The 19,545-nt window shown below is 41.0% G+C and overlaps 1 protein-coding gene across 2 annotated transcripts in view; it reads right to left on the minus strand.

Annotated features, from left to right (window-relative positions):
* Ufc1 (Ubiquitin-fold modifier conjugating enzyme 1) overlaps positions 1–19,545 on the minus strand; it is an 84,982-nt gene that overhangs the window by 59,783 nt on the left and 5,654 nt on the right. For both annotated transcript variants that reach the window (XM_090388831.1, XM_090388823.1), the window contains exon 2: positions 8,620–8,751. In XM_090388831.1, the coding sequence (XP_090244957.1) occupies positions 8,620–8,751 (132 nt within the window). The remainder of the gene's footprint in view (positions 1–8,619; positions 8,752–19,545) is intronic.

Here is a 19,545-nt window from a genome sequence, read left to right on the forward strand (position 1 = left end):
ATAGGAATTAATTTGATAGTATGAATGAGAGCTGTACTACTCAATACGTTCTACGTTGATAATAATATTAGTAAAATAATAAGAGGAATTTACCTCAATATAGTGCGTAGAACACTTCCGTATGATACCCTCCAGATGGTTCTGGAGGGTATCATACGGAAGTGTTCTACGCACTATATTGAGGTAAACTCCTCTTATTATTTTACTAACGTAAATAGGAATATAAAGCTACTCTAGAAAATAAGTTAATATGCCAATTTAAGCTAATAAAACAGAAAATAAATCAGAAAAAACTTCTCTATTCCAGGAGTGGCAAAAATGTACGTCTGCACAGGCTACTCTCGTTCTGAAACTCAATGTGTTGCATTTCATGTGCTGCTGATTACAAATTATTACAAAATTGTAATATTATTTACAGTGAAGTGAAAACAATTACTTTTATATATTATTAGTTAATCAGTTAGTAAGAAAAATTTTCCTGACTGTGGAAAAAAAAAAAAAAAAAAAAGAAGAGTTCTGTGACTATTGGAGCACCAATTGCTCAAAAATCAATGCAAAAAAAAAAAAAAAAAAAAAATCCTACCAGTTACTGCCAGAAAAGAAAACATTATGATAGGTTTTATTGAGAATGGGTTAATCAGTTAGTAATTAATTGATAACAATGCTTCTTATCAAAAGTAGCCTGAGTATAACAAAAGCTTTCCTGGATTCAGATGTTTCACATGCTACTATAGAATCTGTATGGTGTGAGATTGTTGGAAGCAGAGATATAACAGTGGGAGTAATCTACAGGCCAAGTGATTTGTGAAGGTTATGATGAGAGCCCCTACATGCAAATGGAATGAGCAAGTAAGCGAGAATGTCTTATTATGGGTGATTTTAATTTGCCTCTAACTGATTGGAGCAAATGGGAAGGAAACTCCACATGGGGGACAAAATTTTTAAATCAACTAGATGATTGCTATTTGTATCCACATGTCAGGGAAAGTACGAGGGAAAAGCATACTCTAGACCTCATCATCACCCATGAACCAGATGACATAATAGGGCTTATTGTTATGTTGTTATTAGGAGCATTAGTAACTAAGGCCATATTGCTCCGGGGATATGCGGTGGTCATTCTCTGACCTTTCCGCATCCTCCGTATTAGGTGGTCACGGGTTCGAACCCCGGTCTAATCAAGAAGCGTGTGCTACGCACTGCTGCTCCTGCCCACCTGACTACAGAGGTGCCACATAATAGGGCTGACAGTACAGGAACCAGTAGCAGGAAGTGATCACGGAGTTCTACAGTGGATGATGAAGAGAGAGGTAGCAGTAGTTAAAGGCAAAGGAGTGGGTTATAATTTCAGGAAAGGAAATTATGCTACATGGCCTCTATTAACTGGGTAGATATCTCACAGAGCGAATACAATTAAATTATAGTATACCTTTAAAACATTAATCACAGAAGCATTGAATCCCTATATACCATTAAAAAAATACTTAATGAGGAGGATTCCAAGGTGGATGAATAACGATATTGCTAGATTACTTGAAAGTAAAAGATGCCATGGAAAAGATACTGAGCAATAAAAAGTACTGCAGCCTATAACAGCTACAAATTGATCTGTAATAGTGTCACAGAAAAGGTTAGGTTGGCAAAGTCATGAGAAATCTCTGGCAGAGAGAGCAAAGAAGGGGGGGGGGGATAAGGAATTCTTCACATACATAAATGCAAAGAAGAGAAGGGCATGAGAAATTATGGGAGTGAAGTTGAAAAAATGTAATTAATGATGTTGAAATTTCATGTTTATTTAATGAAAAAAACTTCCGAACCTACAGGCCAGTAAGACTCCTGGGGTTGATGGCATTTACCCTATAATCTTAAGGGGGGTTGCAAGTGAGTGCATTTAACCATTGAGGCTAATTATGAGAGCATCACTGGACTCGGGAGTGATTCCATTGGATTGGAAAAGTGCCAATGTATCTCCAATACATAAGGGCGGTTCTAAGAGTGAAGTTGGAACGGCCAGTTAGTCTGGAATTCAGGATCATATAGATAGAAATTGAATTCTGAAGGATATTCAGCATGGTTTTGTAAAGGGAAAATAATGTTTAACAAATCTGGTTAGCTATTTTGATGGGGTCACTCAAGGGTTGGACTTAAAGAATAATTTCGACATTGTTTATGTGGATTTCAGCAAAGTATTTGACTCAGTCCCACATCAGCGGTTACTTTATAAGCTGGAACAGGTTGGAATCACAGGGAAAATCCTTAAATGGATAGCTGGATGGCTTCGGGGCAGGAGGCAGAGGGTTGTGATAAATAGTTATTTCTCAAATTGGGTTGATGTAAGAAGTGGGATTCCCCAAGGATCAGTATTAGGACCACTGTTGTTTTTGATTTTCATAAATGACATTGATGAAGAAATAGAGGGCATGATGTCTAAATTTGCAGATGATGTAAAGATTGGTTTGTTATTTGGTTTTTAGGAGCATTAGCAACTAAGGCCATATTGCTCCGGGGATATGCGGTGGTCATTCCCTGACCTTTCCGCATTCTCCGTATTTGGTGGTGACGGGCTCAAACCCCGGTTTAATCAAGAAGCGTGTGCTACGCACTGCTGCTCCTTCCCATCTGGCTACAGAGGCACCTCGTAAAGATTGGTAGAGTAGTTAATGACCACCACCAAGCAGAGCTCCTTCAGAGTGACCTAGATAGACTTCAGGAATAGTCAGAAAAATGGCAGCTATGCTTTAATCCATCAAAGAGTAAAGTATTGCACCTGGGGAACAGTAACCCCAAAATACCTTATACACTTGGTGGAGTAGAACTAAAGCCAGTAGTTTTGGAAAAATGGACTTGTGTATTATGATATGGTCAGACATGAAGTTCTCCAAGCATTGTAGACTAGTTGCAAGGAAGGCCCATGATGTCCTATCGATGATTTCTCAAACAACTGAGTAGAGATAAGGACATCATAATCCCATTATATAAGGCTATTGTTAGACTACACTTGGAATACTGTGTTCAAGTATGGAGACCGCACCTAAAGAAAGATTTCTTTAGGTGCTTCATTGTGCTCCTTGAAAGTGTCCAAAGGATCTCACCAGGCGAGCTACCCGCCAAGTGAGATTGGCAAAAGGGCGTCCATATGAGGAAAGACTGTGAATATGTGGGTTGCAGCGCTTGGAAACTAGGCTTGACTGAGGTGTTTAAGGCTCTGAGAGGCATAAGTAAAATGAATAAGGATGACATTTTCACAGTTATGATTCTAGAACAAGGGGCCATAATTTCAAATTACGGGGGGGGGGGATGTTTAGACTGGATTGCAGGAAGTTTTATTTTAGCCAGTTGAGTTATAAATTACTGGAATAAGTTATCTACGTGAGTGGTAGAGGCCGACAGTTTGGGGAAATTCAAAAGTCAGCTGGATAATTACTTACAGGAGGAGGGAAATGCACAGGTTGTCCATTTCCTTTTCTCTTATTATTATTATATTTTATTAATGTTTTTTTTTGGCTGGTGCAGCATAAGCCATAGGCTTCCTTGCACTATGTGGCCACTTCTAATACTAAATACTAAATGTGCAGTTTAGATTAATTTCTTAGAATATAATACAGGTGTCACACAATTTATCCAGCAAGCTCGGAATGCAAAATAAGCTCGATTACTGGTGCTCCAGTTTTCTGAATAATATGTATGCCCTTTCTTGAATATCAGGTGGAAAGCGGCAATTGAGAATAACCTCTCCTCAGCAATGTTTCGATACTTTTAACATTTTCACAGCTGGCACCACCATTTGGTGGTCTTGAGTTTAATCCTTCCATGCTAGGAATGATGATTGGCACTGTCTGTAAAATCACTGATTAACATGGCAGTTAATCAGTGATTTTATTAATAAATTCCAATGCTCCACACTGTTAATTCCATCATAGTGTGTGGAACATTTCCCCCCCTCCCCTTTTTGTAGTTAAAGGTATAGAAAAGTCATTTATTATCTGCAGTTATATTTTTGTTAAAATTCATTGTTTACAAGAAAAATGGATGATGTAGTGGTAGTAATGACAAATGATGCTACAAAGCAATGTTATATAGCATCGGTCAAACAAAAAAAAAAAAAAAAAAAAAAAAAAAAACACTACATATTCACTCATCTGTACCCTCCAAGAATTTGTCTACTTCTTCCTTGAATTTATTCAACCCATCTGAGGAATTTATTGTAGCTTAAACACAGAGCGTACAGATAAAGCAGAAATATATGAGCTTTCGGCTATATGGTAGCCTTCGTCAGAATTAAAATACACGAATGGCAGTTGGAATGAAGATGTGCACTGCCAGGTGCGTGAGACGCGAGGTTTAATTGTTTGTTGACGTCTGTGGCTGTGACGCATGATGACGTGGCCAGCGCTTGTCCAATGACAGAACTACTGACTCTGTGATCGGGTTGACTTGGTAACCACTGTTCCTGTTTAAGGATTTATCCGAAGATTTTATATTTAATGATTCCAACCAGGTACGCTTTAGGTAATGGTGGGATCTGTCTACCACCACGACATCGCGGTGTGGGTCGATGTCGTGGTGGGTTGTCCAGACATGTTCGGCGATAGCTGAGTGTTCTATATCCGCTAAACGGATCGCTCTTTTGTGCTCCGAGAGACGTTTCTCGAGTCTACGTCCAGTCTCTCCGAAGTAGCAGCTAGTGCAGTCACGGCAAGAGATGCGGTAGACTAAACCGCTCTGCAGAAGGGTGGGGACAGGTGTTTTCACGTTGGAAATGAAAGAACGCAGTTTCCTGCCTGGGAGCTGGATGCACTTTATTCCGTGCGTTCTCAGGATTCTGCCGATCTGTTGTGACAGGTTGGGGTAGTATGGAATGAATGCCCTTGTGGATGGCTCGTCACTGTTGGTGTTGTAGCTGGTCGTCACGATGTCACGTGTCTGTAGATCACACCTGTCGAGGACGTCAATGGGGTAGCCACACCTCGTAAGGTCTACTTTGACCCTAGTGACCTCTTTGCGTCTTTCATCAGCGGAGCTGGAGTGTGTCCAGGCGCGAGTAAGCAAGGTTCGGGCCGTGGAGAGGAGGTGGCCTCGCGCGTGTGCTGACCGGAAGTTGGTAAACTGGCCAGCACACATGGGCTTACGATAAACTGTAGTCCTCAGGTATGTGCCTTCACGTCGGACAAGTGTGTCTAAGTATGGTAAAGAGTTGTTCGACTCCAGCTCAATCGTGAATTTTATGAAGGGCGATAGTGAGTTGAGGTATGATAGAAGTCGCTGACCTGAGTCTCTAGGGATGACCACGAACACATCGTCAACATAGCGACACCAAAAGGCGATGTGATCAGGTGCGTGTGCAAACGCACGTCCCTCTAACTCCTCCATCACGATGTTTGCTGTGACTGAGCTGACCGGGGAACCCATGGCCGTGCCATGTATCTGCTGGTAGACTGAGTCATTAAATATGATCGCACCCCCTGTTAAGCACAGTCTGAGGGCGGTGGAAATGTCATCGGGTGTGAGACCAGTTCTTTCGTTGAGGGTTCTATCATTGTCCAAGAGTCTACCAGCAGATACATGGCACGGCCATGGGTTCCCCGGTCAGCTCAGTCACAGCAAACATCGTGATGGAGGAGTTAGAGGGACGTGCGTTTGCACACGCACCTGATCACATCGCCTTTTGGTGTCGCTATGTTGACGATGTGTTCGTGGTCATCCCTAGAGACTCAGGTCAGCGACTTCTATCATACCTCAACTCACTATCGCCCTTCATAAAATTCACGATTGAGCTGGAGTCGAACAACTCTTTACCATACTTAGACACACTTGTCCGACGTGAAGGCACATACCTGAGGACTACAGTTTATCGTAAGCCCATGTGTGCTGGCCAGTTTACCAACTTCCGGTCAGCACACGCGCGAGGCCACCTCCTCTCCACGGCCCGAACCTTGCTTACTCGCGCCTGGACACACTCCAGCTCCGCTGATGAAAGACGCAAAGAGGTCACTAGGGTCAAAGTAGACCTTACGAGGTGTGGCTACCCCATTGACGTCCTCGACAGGTGTGATCTACAGACACGTGACATCGTGACGACCAGCTACAACACCAACAGTGACGAGCCATCCACAAGGGCATTCATCCCATACTACCCCAACCTGTCACAACAGATCGGCAGAATCCTGAGAACGCACGGAATAAAGTGCATCCAGCTCCCAGGCAGGAAACTGCGTTCTTTCATTTCCAACGTGAAAACACCTGTCCCCACCCTTCTGCAGAGCGGTTTAGTCTACCGCATCTCTTGCCGTGACTGCACTAGCTGCTACTTCGGAGAGACTGGACGTCGACTCGAGAAACGTCTCTCGGAGCACAAAAGAGCGATCCGTTTAGCGGATATAGAACACTCAGCTATCGCCGAACATGTCTGGACAACCCACCACGACATCGACCCACACCGCGATGTCGTGGTGGTAGACAGATCCCACCATTACCTAAAGCGTACCTGGTTGGAATCATTAAATATAAAATCTTCGGATAAATCCTTAAACAGGAACAGTGGTTACCAAGTCAACCCGATCACAGAGTCAGTAGTTCTGTCATTGGACAAGCGCTGGCCACGTCATCATGCGTCACAGCCACAGACGTCAACAAACAATTAAACCTCGCGTCTCACGCACCTGGCAGTGCACATCTTCATTCCAACTGCCATTCATGTATTTTAATTCTGACGAAGGCTACCATATAGCCGAAAGCTCATATATTTCTGCTTTATCTGTACGCTCTGTGTTTAAGCTACAATAAATTCCTCAATGAATCCAGAGCGCGTAGGCCTGTTTCGTTATGTTCAACCCATCTACTTCCACAACAAAAGATGGAAGACTGTTTCAACAATCAATCACCGGCTGGCTGAAGGCAAACTTCTGGACATCTATCCTGCAACCATCCTTCCTCAACTTGAATTTATTCCCACTCATGTGTGTAGTCTCAGCAATGGAAGAATGCCATTAACATTCAGCTTACTCATGCCATTCAAGGCTTTAAACACCTCGATCAGATCTCCCCGCAGTTGCTTAGTCTCGATAGCTGCAATTTGCAGAACTGAAAGCCTTTCTAGGTAAAAGTACCTTTTGCTCCCTTCACCAGGCTGGTGAAGCTGTAATGATGTAAGTTTTGGCATTAAAAACTGAGTGATATCTTAAAAAATGAAACAAATAAGAGAGAGAAATGGAAAACATACAGTACATGAAATACAGTAACAGATTTTCTTGGATTTGGCACAAATTTTCTTGCTCCCAATTAGGTCAACACTGAACCAGAAATCACTGAGAAAAAAAATTCCTTATGCATCCCTACTGTACAACATAAGGGATGACAAAAACGTCATGGAAAACTGTACAGAGGTGTGCTGCTTCATCAGGACAACACACCAGTGCAGAAGTCACATGATGTTGCTGCTTCTTTGAGAGATTGACTTTACAGAACTTACCCATCCACTTTAAAGTGTGGATCTGGCCCACAGTGACTATTTCCTGTTTCGTCACCTCAAGAAAAACTTACGTGAATGTCACTATACTGATGATAATGAACAGAAGTCTGCTATTTCTGCGTTCTTTGATGGACAGGACAAAATTTTATTTGTCTAGTATTTCCTCATTGCCAACAAAATGGAAAGTATATTGAAGTTCAGGGTAGTTACATCGAAATTAAAAAAGATTTTTGCCCTATCTCATTTATCTTCATAGCTAGATAGTTAATTTATTGGACACCCATTGTAATATTAAATGCAGTAGAACATTTAAACCTTAAAATATAAACTTTAAATGCATAAATTATGCAACAAAACAAAAATACAATATGTGTTCAAGATTATGTGAGGAAGGAGCAGCGTGTGCTACGCACTGCTGCTCCTTCCCACCTGGCTACGGAGGCACCTTTAAATATAATTGTATTTGGTGAACTAATTCATCATCCAATAGTGCTGCTCATGGAATAAGTTTTGTGCTAAGCTGAGGGGGGGGGGTATAACAATGCCTGGTTCCAGGAAAGCTCTATATGGACATTATTCTGTATCAGCTATTCCAAAAGGCACCCAATCAGCTTTTAAGATTAAAGTATCAAATTCAGTTGGTTCAAGCTTAACTGAAAAACAAAGAACTTAGTAAAAATCAGAAGAAATCCGGAAAACACATTCAGAGGGAAACTTCAAACTAAATCAAGAGTTGGCAGGTATCACACAATGGTTGCTCTTAATTTTCTGTTTCATTTTAACAGGCACATAATGTACTTTCATATATAAACAGATGCAATGATTCCTCTATAAAAGTTTCATGGGTTTTGTCTATCGTGAGACTTTCACTCCTTATTTATAAAAAGCCTTATTAAAATTGGAATAATACCTATTTTGATTGTGTGCTGACTATATTTTAATACTCAGTTCTCAACACTTTCTGTTCATCCTCAACATATAACTAGTTAATTAAGCTTTTAAGGACAAAAAACATTTTTCACATTAATTTATCCAGGAAGTGTGTAGTTTCAGTGGTTAAGATTGGCATTACAGATATAAACTTAAAATATGAGTAATAACAAGTTATATAAAAAAACATTCAGTGAAAATTACGTAAGCAAAAAACTTACATCAAACTCAATGTCAAATTCATACTTCAGTAACTCATGAATATACCAGCATTTTCCAAACCATCGAGTACCATCCTTGTTTGATTCTAAACGAAACCAGTCGTTGTCACTATCTTTGTTATTTTGTACATACTGAAACCAAAAACAAGTTTCTATGAGAAAATAGGGATAAATTTAAATAAAATTAATATTTTAAATATAACACAGCTTACAATTTTTGCTTTAAGATTTAGTCAGCTATTTTAAAGGCTTAACCCAATTAAAATTACTATAATTCCATTCAAGAAACCAGTTATTATATCTAAATAAAGATATTCAGTTTAACTGATAAGAACAGTAACTAAGTTTAATAATATAAGTAATTAACAGAAGCTTCTGAGATTAAGTATACCTTCGTCAGTTGTGAGAATACATGCATAAAACATAAAAACGTTACAAATGGAATGTGCAGAGCGTGGTCATGTTGAGTAAAAAGAGAGCGTGCATGAGGATGTGTACGAATGTTGAAGCATTTACTGGGCAGAACTAGGTGACTGTTGTTGATGCAGGGTGTGTACATGGGCTGAGTGCCAGCATTTGTCATATTGTAACACTACAGACTCCATGACTGGGTGTAGCTGCACGCCTCTATTGCGATTAAAATAGAGGCGTGTACGCACCCTGAATCAACAACAATCACTTAGTTCTGCCCAGTGAATAGAAATAAATTTTCTGTTTATACTCTGGGACGACCAAATGGTCAGAGGAGTTCACAAGATAGACAGAATACAAAAAACAGCACAGTATTTAGCAGTCACGGGCTTGAATCCCCCAATCACTCAAGGCATGTGTACTTATACACCCGTGTGCTTGACCACTTGGCTACGGCTGCTTTAGCATTCGTACACATCCTCATGCATGCTCTCTCTTTTTACTCGACATGACCATGCTCTGCACATTCCATTTGTAACATTTTACAAATGTTACAAATGGAATGTGCAGAATCTTTTGTGAGAATGCTGTGTGTATTATCACACAGCATTCTCACAGCTGACGAAGGGATGCTTAATCTTGAATGCTTCTGTTAATTACTTATATTATTAAACTTAGTTACTGTTCTTACCAGTTGGACTGAATTCTTTATCTATGGAACCCGGTACCACAGGCCTCTTCAATTTTATTAGTTATTATACCCATCTATCAATAACCCCTCCCTCCAGATATTAATTATATTGTTTCTCAGCTACTTAGGTTATGTTTTCCTAGAAGAAAAACACAGAATCCACTGATAGCAATGAAGAATAGTATCAGAATAGCCATATAAAGCTATAACACCAGTTTTGTTTTGGAGAATCTGCAAAAAAATAAATAAAATAAAAAACACCCCATAATTTTTGATGCATTTCATCAATGTTTTTGTAATCTATGTTCTTCCTACTAAGCACATGGCGTTACTTAGACTACACATGCCTACATTTGAAAAATCAGCAAAATAAATTTACAAACTGCTAATTTTTTTGATGCCAACTATATTAGTATTAGTTGTTGAAAATGATGCAAAAAAGCAAGCTTATATAGAATCAGGAAAAAAAAAAAAAAAATTTACCTATCCATCCCCTCCAATAATGTCTTGTTCCTTCTTGAATTTATTCAAACCATCCACTTCCACAACAATGGATGACAGCTTATTCCAGCAATCAAACACCCATTGGTTGAAGGTAAACTTCCATCCATCTATTCAGCAACCATCCTTCCTCAATTTGAATTTATGTCTGCCCATGCAATATTCTAAGCAAGAGGAAGAAACCTATCAGCACTGAGTTTGCTCAAGCCATTCAAACCTCAATCAGATCCACCTTGCAGGTGCCTAGTCTCTAAACAGGTGCAATTTTCAGAACTGCAGCCCTTTATGGTAAGAGTATCCCTTTGTTCCCCTCACCAGTCTTGTTGCCCTTCTTTGTATCCCCAGCAGCTCTACATCCATCTTAAAATGAGACCTGACTATTGCCTCATACAATGGGTTAATCACCTCCTTATCCCTGCAAGTAACACTGGTGTATATCATTGACAAAACCCCATGAGCTGCCCTGGAAACCTGTCTGCATCGTGGAGGGAACTTCATATCTGGCTGAAGATATGAAGGTACTTTTCATTTAACACTGTCCTGAATGTAGTACCACACAGTTGGTATCATAATCTGGGATTACTACTAATCATATGCAGTGAGTATTATAAGCAGTGACTGAATTGTCGCATGTCTGTCACAAAGTGTATTGTTACTGACTAGTGTAGTGTTCTGTGCTAGTAATCTCTGTGAAATTGACTTTGAAATTGGTTTTGTGAGTGAAGAGGTGTATAAAGAGTTGAGTGAATTTAGATACTTCCTGAATTGTCAGCTATTAATATAAATTAAAAGTTTACTTAATAACTGGTGATATCAGTGATTGTGGAGTTCTAACGATAATAATGGCGCCAAAATGACGGCCATTATGAGGTGGGAGGAGTAGTCTGATAAAAAATTTATTTATTTCTGGAACTAATATTTATTATTATCAATAGGGATCAGTAGAAAAGAATAATTTACTGGTTTATTGTTCTGCAGTTTTTTTTGGTAATATAGCAGTTGATTACAGGGAAGGTTGGTTTCCCCCTACTTCCACCTAAAATGTCACAGGAAGAGTTTATAAAATATGGGGAGTTTGTATACTCTAGAGGACGTAGTCAGGATCAGTTTAGAGCTTATGGGAACATGGCTATTCAGTTAGAGCCCGAAGAGGAAGTTAGTGAACAGGTAGTTGCAAATACTGAGGTGGAACTTATACCTAGTCAGGATGTAGAAACTATGACTGATGAGCTATACAATGTACAAGATGTATCGTCAATGTGGGAGGGAATCTCTAAAATGAGGAAAGACATTAGGAACAGTGACTACAGCTGTATTAATAGAATTGTTGTTATTTGGTTTTTAGGAGCATTAGCAACTAAGGCCATATTGCTCCGGGAATATGCAGTGGTCATTCCCTGACCTTTCTGCATCCTCCGTTTGGTGGTGACGGGCTCAAACCCCGGTCTAATCAAGAAGCGTGTGCTACACACTGCTGGTATTAATAGAAAATGAAAAACTTAGGTTTATTATTAGAAACAGCTATAAAGACGGATTTGGTGAATATAGCTGCATTGGATTCTTTAGTGTCTGTTGGAATAACAATGGGTGTACCCAAAAAGGGCAACCCATCTGTGATTATATATGATGTTCCTAAGGAGTTAAGTCAGGAAGATATCATTGAAGAATTATACTGTAAGAATTTGGAAAGGCACAGGATCATGTTTTAGAAAGTTAAGAAAGACATAAGTTTTAAGTTTACAACCAAATCTAGAAGTACAGCTTTTGTACATTGGGTTATTACTCTCTCCCCAAGGTTATATAAGCTTATATCCACATTGGATCGTTTATACTTGTCAGTAAGTTCGCATAAGCACCGACTCTTTACTATAGTCTCCAGATGCTTTTTATGTCTTGGTTATGGACACGTTACGAAATATTGTCTCACAGCTCCCCTACTTGTGGTCATTGTGCAAGGTGGGGCATGCATATGCTGAATGCCCAAACAAAGATCAGGAGCCAAGCTGTGCTAACTGCAAGTGCCGTAAGTGGGAGTTTTGCCATTCAGCAAGGGACGTTAGATGTCCAGAATATAAAAGAGCACTGGAAATGGTACGAACTCGGACTGCTAATGAATAGTTGTAATGAACAAAGAGAGAGGGGGATTGGAGGAGGATCCTGAATTAACTGAAATTTTTTATGCTACAGGAATTAAAATAATGCAGATTAATGGACACCGATCGAGATTGGTAGTGAACAAGATTAGTAAGATTAGTGAGGATTTTCAAATTGATTTGGTGACAATACAGGAACCGTATTGGGCTAGAGTCCCAGGTGAGCAAACATCTAGAATACTTAGTTATCCTTTACCGTCACGAATAATACAGCCAGTGCAGGAAGAGCCTAAAACTGGAATTGTGGTCAATAACAGAGATCTAGACGTAGTGATTGTTCATAGGTTATGCAACCAGTTCGCTACATGCATTATGGTAGCCTCAGCAGATGTTCAATTCTATCTTATATCTCTGTATTGTGCTCCTTCAATGGACTCCCTAACAAACTGATGTAGAAAGCACTCATTTAGATCAGAGGTTTTCAACGGGGTGAAAATTGCTCTTGGTTTTTGGGGGGGCAAAAAAAAAATAATCGGTATTACAATGGTTTGTGGTCTTCCAAAGTCAACCCTATCCGATGACATCTTATTCCTCCCACTGGATTTTATTTTCCCCTGAAACAACTTATTTTTAACATATAGGTATATTATATTAGGAGTGAATGAGAAATTTTGATAAAAGGAAGATTGTGTGTGTGTGATTTGATACAACCACCATTGCTTTTCATAGGCATTAAATGCCCAAGTGCATTCGGAGGTAATGTCTCCACAATCCTTGGCATTTGTGCTTTTCCGACAGTTGCAACCTTGTTGGCAGCATGGTTTATTTATTTATTATTTTGTTTCATTGGTCAACATATGAGGCATGGATGGGATGAGGAAATGTCTCAGTCTATTGTTTCTACTTTCTAAGAGACAATTAGTATTAATTTATTGTTTCCTTGTGGAAGCTGTTTATTTTTGATCCACAGTGCTTTTGTGAGTGACATGGGCTTTGAGAGTTAAATAAAAATAGTTTATATTTTATTATTTGTTGTAGTTATTCAACCCATCATCAATCATGTCAAGTGCTGAAAATAAAGTGTCAACAGTATCTGGATGAATTTATTGCTGCCTGGCAGATTTTATTGAAAGGCCATTCGACTACAGACAGTCCATGTGTCTTGTGTAATAGTTCTTTTTCAAATGAAGCTATGAAACCAAGACTTTTAGATCACTTAAAAAGGAAACATCCTGATAAAGTTAGCAAACATATCGAATATTTAAAAAATTGAAAACAGAATTTTGAGGAAAGAATGTTTGAGTAACAGAATTCTGTTACTTCCTTATTTAAGAAGAACACACAAACAAATGACAATGGAATGATTGTCTTATAAAATTGGAGAAATCATTGCAAAAACTGGTAGTGCTTGGTTTGGTTTGGATTTTATTGGCGCATTAGCGACTAAGGCTATAATGCGCCAAGACCAGGTAATATCTAAAAATTCAACATCTCAGTGACCTAATTAATTAGGCCACCATGTCCAGAGCTAAAAACAAAAAAAAAAAAAAAAAAAAAAAAACAAAGAACAATAACAATAACATAAATTTTAAATACGATTAAAAACCTTTATTGCTTTCAAAAAGCTAAAAATAGCAGACACGTTGTCATTGTCGGATAAAATCTGACTGAGTGTATACGGCTCAGTCAGATAATTAAAAGCGGTAAAACGGGTGCTGCTAAAATCTGGACAGTCAATTAAAAGGTGTCTGATTGTTAAAATTGTGCCACAGCACACACACATAGGAGGGTCATCAGCCCTCAGCAAAAATGAATGTGTCAAATGACTATGTCCTATGCGGGTCCGGGCGAGAACAACTTCCTCTTTACGATTCCTGCACAGACTAGACTGCCACGGTTCAATTACAGGCTTTATACGATATAGTTTATTCCCAGTCTGTCTATTCCACGAATCCTGCCATTGGGAATGTATCTTTTGGTATATTATTTGCCTGTAGTCTGTATAGGGGACTGCCAGGCAGCAATTATTATTGGGAACTGCTGATTTGGCTGCGGTGTCAGCCAAATCATTTCCCCTAATCCCAATGTGGCTGGGAATCCAGCAGAAGCGGATATCATATTCACGTTCATGGAGAAAGTGAATCTTCTGCTGAATGCTAGACAGAACTGGATGAGAATTATATCTCACAGTTATTAAAGCCTGTAACACGCTGAGAGAGTCGGAATATAAAATGAACCGCTGGTATTGGCATTCACTAATGTGATCCAAGGCTAACTCTATAGCGTGCAGCTCTGCAGTAAAAATGCTGCATTCAGAGGGAATCTGCTCCGATGTAGTGCTGTCTGTAAAGACAGCAGCAGATCCCACATATGATTCCGACTTTGAGCCATCTGTGTAATGGCGCAAAGTCAGAATGTTCAGCTCGGTGTGCTGAATGAAGCTGCAGGTAGACAGACGATGGAGTGTCCGACTTTCCCCAATTTCTAAGGGGCAAGTCACATGCCGAAACATGAGCATGCCAGGGTGGAAGGGGTTGCTTCGGTGTTTGAGCAACCTTGTCTACCTTGATATTAAGTTCTTTGAGTAGCTCTTGGAGACGAATACCAAAAGGACGATTGGCAGTCTTACGGGTGTTGTACAAATTTTCCCATTGTGGCTCAAAAACGGATAGCCACGTAGGATGGTCTAGCAGGGATTTCAGTTTTAGAGCGTAGTTCAGAGACAACTGCTTACGTCGAAGCGATAACGGCGGTTCGTTTGCTTCGACGTATAAGCTCTGGATAGGAGATGTTCGATATGCTCCAATAGCGGTACAGAGAGCCAGATGATGGACAGGGTCCAGCCAACGAAGTACACTGTCTCTGGCCAAATTGTATACCAGGGACCTGTAATCAAGTCTGGATCGTACAAGAGCACGGTAGATGAGTAGTAGGGTGCATCGATCCGCACCCCAAGATGTAGAGGAAAGAGAGCACAGAATATTCAGCCCTCTTGTGCACTTTGTGCGGAGTTGACGGGTGCGATCCAGAAAGGTCAACTTTTTATCAAATACGAGTCCCAAAAATTTTGTGTCCGCCGCTACTGGAATAGCATTTTGTCCGAGCCTTAATTCAGGCTCAGGATGACGATTACGCTTGCGACAAAAGTGCACGCAAACAGTCTTTTCCGGCAAGAACCTGAAGCCATTAGCAAGTGCCCAGGAATTAAGACGATCAATGGCTTTTTGCAGTTGTCTTTCAATAACCCTCATGTTGCATGACTGACAAAATATGCTAAAGTCATCAACATAGAGGGCACTGTTTACGGTTGGAGGAAGTTGTTCTGTGATGGAATTTACTTTGATGGCGAAAAGCGTGACACTTAAAACTGATCCCTGTGGTACTCCCTCCTCTTGGCTAAAGGAACGAGAGAGTGAGGATCCCACACGAACTTGGAAAGATCGATTGGCTAAAAAGTTTTTAATAAAAGTGGGGAGTTGCCCCCTAAGACCAAGGCTATACAGATCTTTTAAGATGCCAAATCTCCAAGTTGTGTCATACGCTTTCTCCATGTCAAAGAACACTGACACCAAGTGTTCGCGTTTTAGGAAAGCATTCTGGATGGATGTTTCCAGTCTAATAAGATGGTCCAAAGTGGACCGGTTCCTTCGGAAGCCGCACTGGATGTTGGAGAGAAGGTCATTTGATTCTAAATACCAGATTAAACGAGAATTAACCATTCTCTCCAGGATTTTGCACAAACAGCTAGTCAGAGCAATAGGATGATAGTTTCTAGTAACTTTTGGATTCTTTCCTGGCTTAGCAAAGGCAAGAACGATTGCCTTGCGCCAGGAATCCAGAAACAGCCCTTCAATAAAGATTCTGTTATACAGAGAGAGCAGATAATCCATAGATTTTGGTGAAAGATGTTTAACCATTTCATAATGGATGCCATCTGGTCCAACAGCACTTGCTTTGGAAAGGGCGAGGGCTCTTTTCAGTTCCTGAATAGTGAACGACCCGTTGTAGGGATAGATGTTCTTAGACTTAAAATTAAGTGCCTGTTTTTCCAGTTTATGTTTCAGGACCAGGAACTCTGGGGAATACGAAGATGTTGCAGAGATATTAGAGAATGTTTCCCCAAGAGCATTGGCTATTGCAGTTGGATCTGCAATAGCGCATCCATTATAATCTAGGATTGAAGAAGGGTGGGATGTATATTTTCCCTTCATTTTCCGGATTTTATTCCAGACTACCTTAGAATTGGTAGCCTGGTTAATAGATGATGTAAAACAGATCCATGATTCCTTTTGACTCTGATGGCGAATGTAGCGTGCTTTGGCTCGTGCACGCTTGAAGGCTATTAGATTAACAGTGGTAGGATATCGATGGAATATCCCCCACGCTTTGTTTTGAGCCTTTTTTGCTGCTGTGCACTGTGAATTCCACCAAGGTTTGGGAAACGGTGGAAACCGGGCAGATGTTTTTGGAACAGCATTCGCAGCTGCTTCGACAATGATTTCTGTGATGTACGTTACTGCGTCATTAATAGGCTCCTGACTGACTGTACTGAGGTCAAAATTTGCCTGATGTTGGAAGGCATTCCAGTCAGCCTGATCAAACTTCCACCGTGGTAACCTAAAAGGAAGACATGGTCTCCCACTGTGTAACAAGGTTATCACAGGGAAGTGATCACTTCCGTATGGATTCTCCTCCACTTCCCAAGTGAGTGAAGGGAGTAGAGAAGGGGAGCAGATAGAGAGATCAATGGCAGAAAACGTACGGGTAGGCATGTGGAAGAAGGTGTTTGTTCCAGTATTTACAAGGGAAAGGGCATTGTCATTGAGCATACGCTCCATGACCCGTCCTCTTCCATTGATGTTAGCACTACCCCACAGGGTGCTATGTCCATTAAAATCCCCAAGAAGTAAGAAAGGGGGTGGCAACTGCGTTACAAGATCATCAAGGTCTTCCTGGAAGATGTCAGTCCCAGGTGGCAAATAAATAGAGCAGACCGTTAATAAAAATCCCACTGTAAGGCGAATTGCAACAGCCTCTATGCTGGTTGTAATTAGCAAGGGCTGAACTGGGGTCTGATCACTTACAAGGACAGCCACTCCTCCATGAGCAGGACCATCCACAATTCTATCCTTATGAAAGATTGTGATGTTATACATGGTGGGATCATCATTTTCTTTTAGATGCATCTCCTGCAAGCAAAAGCAAACTGGCTCGTGCTTTTGCAGGAGGGCCTTGATGTCATCAGTATTTTGCCGGAATCCACAACAATTCCATTGTAGGAATTTAGCCATTATTTTGGCTTGGTGGGTCCATCAGGCGGCTTCCGAAGTGCTGAGGGCTTACTTTTATCAGTCTTGGCTTTATCTTTTTTGGGGAAGAATGGACGCTGTCCCGTGTCCATTTCTTCCTCTGCAAAGAGTTCCAGAACTGATTCATCCGGTACCTCCTTGTGCTCGACATCCATTGTTTCTGTTATTACTGTTGGCTCTTTACCACTTGGTTTTGGTAGTGGTGGAGCATTAGGAGGTACGGATATAGGAGTGGCAGTTGATTGCGTTTTTTTGGTGGGCTTTTGTGAACTCAATAAATAGCGGGCAATCGGTGTGAATGACTCTTGGTGGTACAGTCATCTCAGTCTGCGTACCGATAGTACACTTCGCAGAAACCTTCTGGGCATATGAAGGTTTCCCGCTATTTATTGGTTGAATGCGTTTTCTAGCCTCTGGGTAGGAGATATTCAGCTCCGTTTTCAATTTCTGGATCTCTTTTTCATCCTTCCACAGCTGGCATGCTCTAGAGTAGGCAATTTACACAGATCGGTTTAGAATCTGAACATTCCTTCCTCTTGTGGTCTTTCGCACCACATCGAGCACAGGCAGGGTTACCACGACAAGCCGTTTGTGAGTGTCCGTATTTTTGGCATTTAAAACACCTCAGTGGGTTTGGAATGTAGATCCTCACTGGGCAGTTTAAATACCCTGCCTTGATGGAACTAGGAGGCCGTGGGGTGTTAAATGTTAGGATGAGAACTCGGGTAGGGACGAGATTCCCTTCCTTCCGCATTGATATTCTCTTGACAGCTGTCACTCCTTGATCTTTTAATTCAGAGCATATCTCTTCTTCAGAAATGTGAAGAAGATCCCACTCTGATATCACACCTCTTGAAGAGTTCAAAGTTTTGTGAGGGGTTGTGATGATGGGTATTCCCCCTATAGATGTGGCTTTCAAAAATTTTTCAGCTTGATTTATATTTGATGCTTCTATTAGAATATCTCCAGAATGCAGCCATTTTACGGATTTGGGTGAACCTGCCATTCCTTCTAATCCTTTCTGGATAAAGAAAGGTGACATTTTCCCAAGTGACTGCTCTCCGGTGGAATGGAGAATGAGGAAAAGAGGTGTCACAGATGTTGTTTTCTCCTCAGTTCTGGCTCTTTTAGCTGAATTGCTTTCACTCTCATCTGACGATCGATTAGGTAGGAGCCTTGTTGGAGCCCCAGAAGAAGAATTTAAATTACTCATATGAGTAAAGAGAAAATGTCTGATGCCTAAGTACCTCACCCACCACAGAGCCCTACGAGAGGACGCCCACTCGTGAACTAGCAGGTACTGCGTACACGAATGGGATGCCGAGTTCGCTTAGAACACCATACCCACGTTACCAATAAGTCTTTATCCCGTCCCAGGACCAAAGGGAGGGAGACTTATTGGAACGCAGTTGACCCTAGCAGTATAAAACCACCCGCCGATTGATCCCAGTCGAGCCGGTCCAGGACCACCTGTCTCGTCAAAGCAGGGGCCAAAGTGGTGTATTAAGGCTGGCCCCCTCAACCACCAGGATCCCCCTTTCCGCTTCCACGGGTCGCGGCGCACGGCTGCACATGCCGGATTCCAATGGTGTAACCCTGGAACCAAGGTATGGGCGTTGGATCCCAGTGATGCTAATCTGGAAAACCAGCAGCATCACTGGGAGGTCCCCTCACCACGTACAGGTGCCCATGTTGAGGGGACTGGTAGTGCTCATACAGTTGGCGAGACTGTTATACGACCCACATTAAGGACTGTAATTTCAACATTGATGCATCAAAATCCTTACAGTATTTTAAAAGCATTGCCATTGGGCAACAATTCAATTTGAAGATTAATCGATAAGATGTCAGTTAACATTGAAGAGCAGCTAACTGACAATAAGGCACTTCCAATGGCATATGTTCATTATTTCGCTGATGA

Source organism: Mastigoproctus giganteus, chromosome 2, assembly GCF_048544385.1.
Source record: "Mastigoproctus giganteus isolate SK-2022 chromosome 2, ASM4854438v1, whole genome shotgun sequence".
NCBI lineage: Eukaryota > Metazoa > Arthropoda > Arachnida > Uropygi > Thelyphonidae > Mastigoproctus > Mastigoproctus giganteus.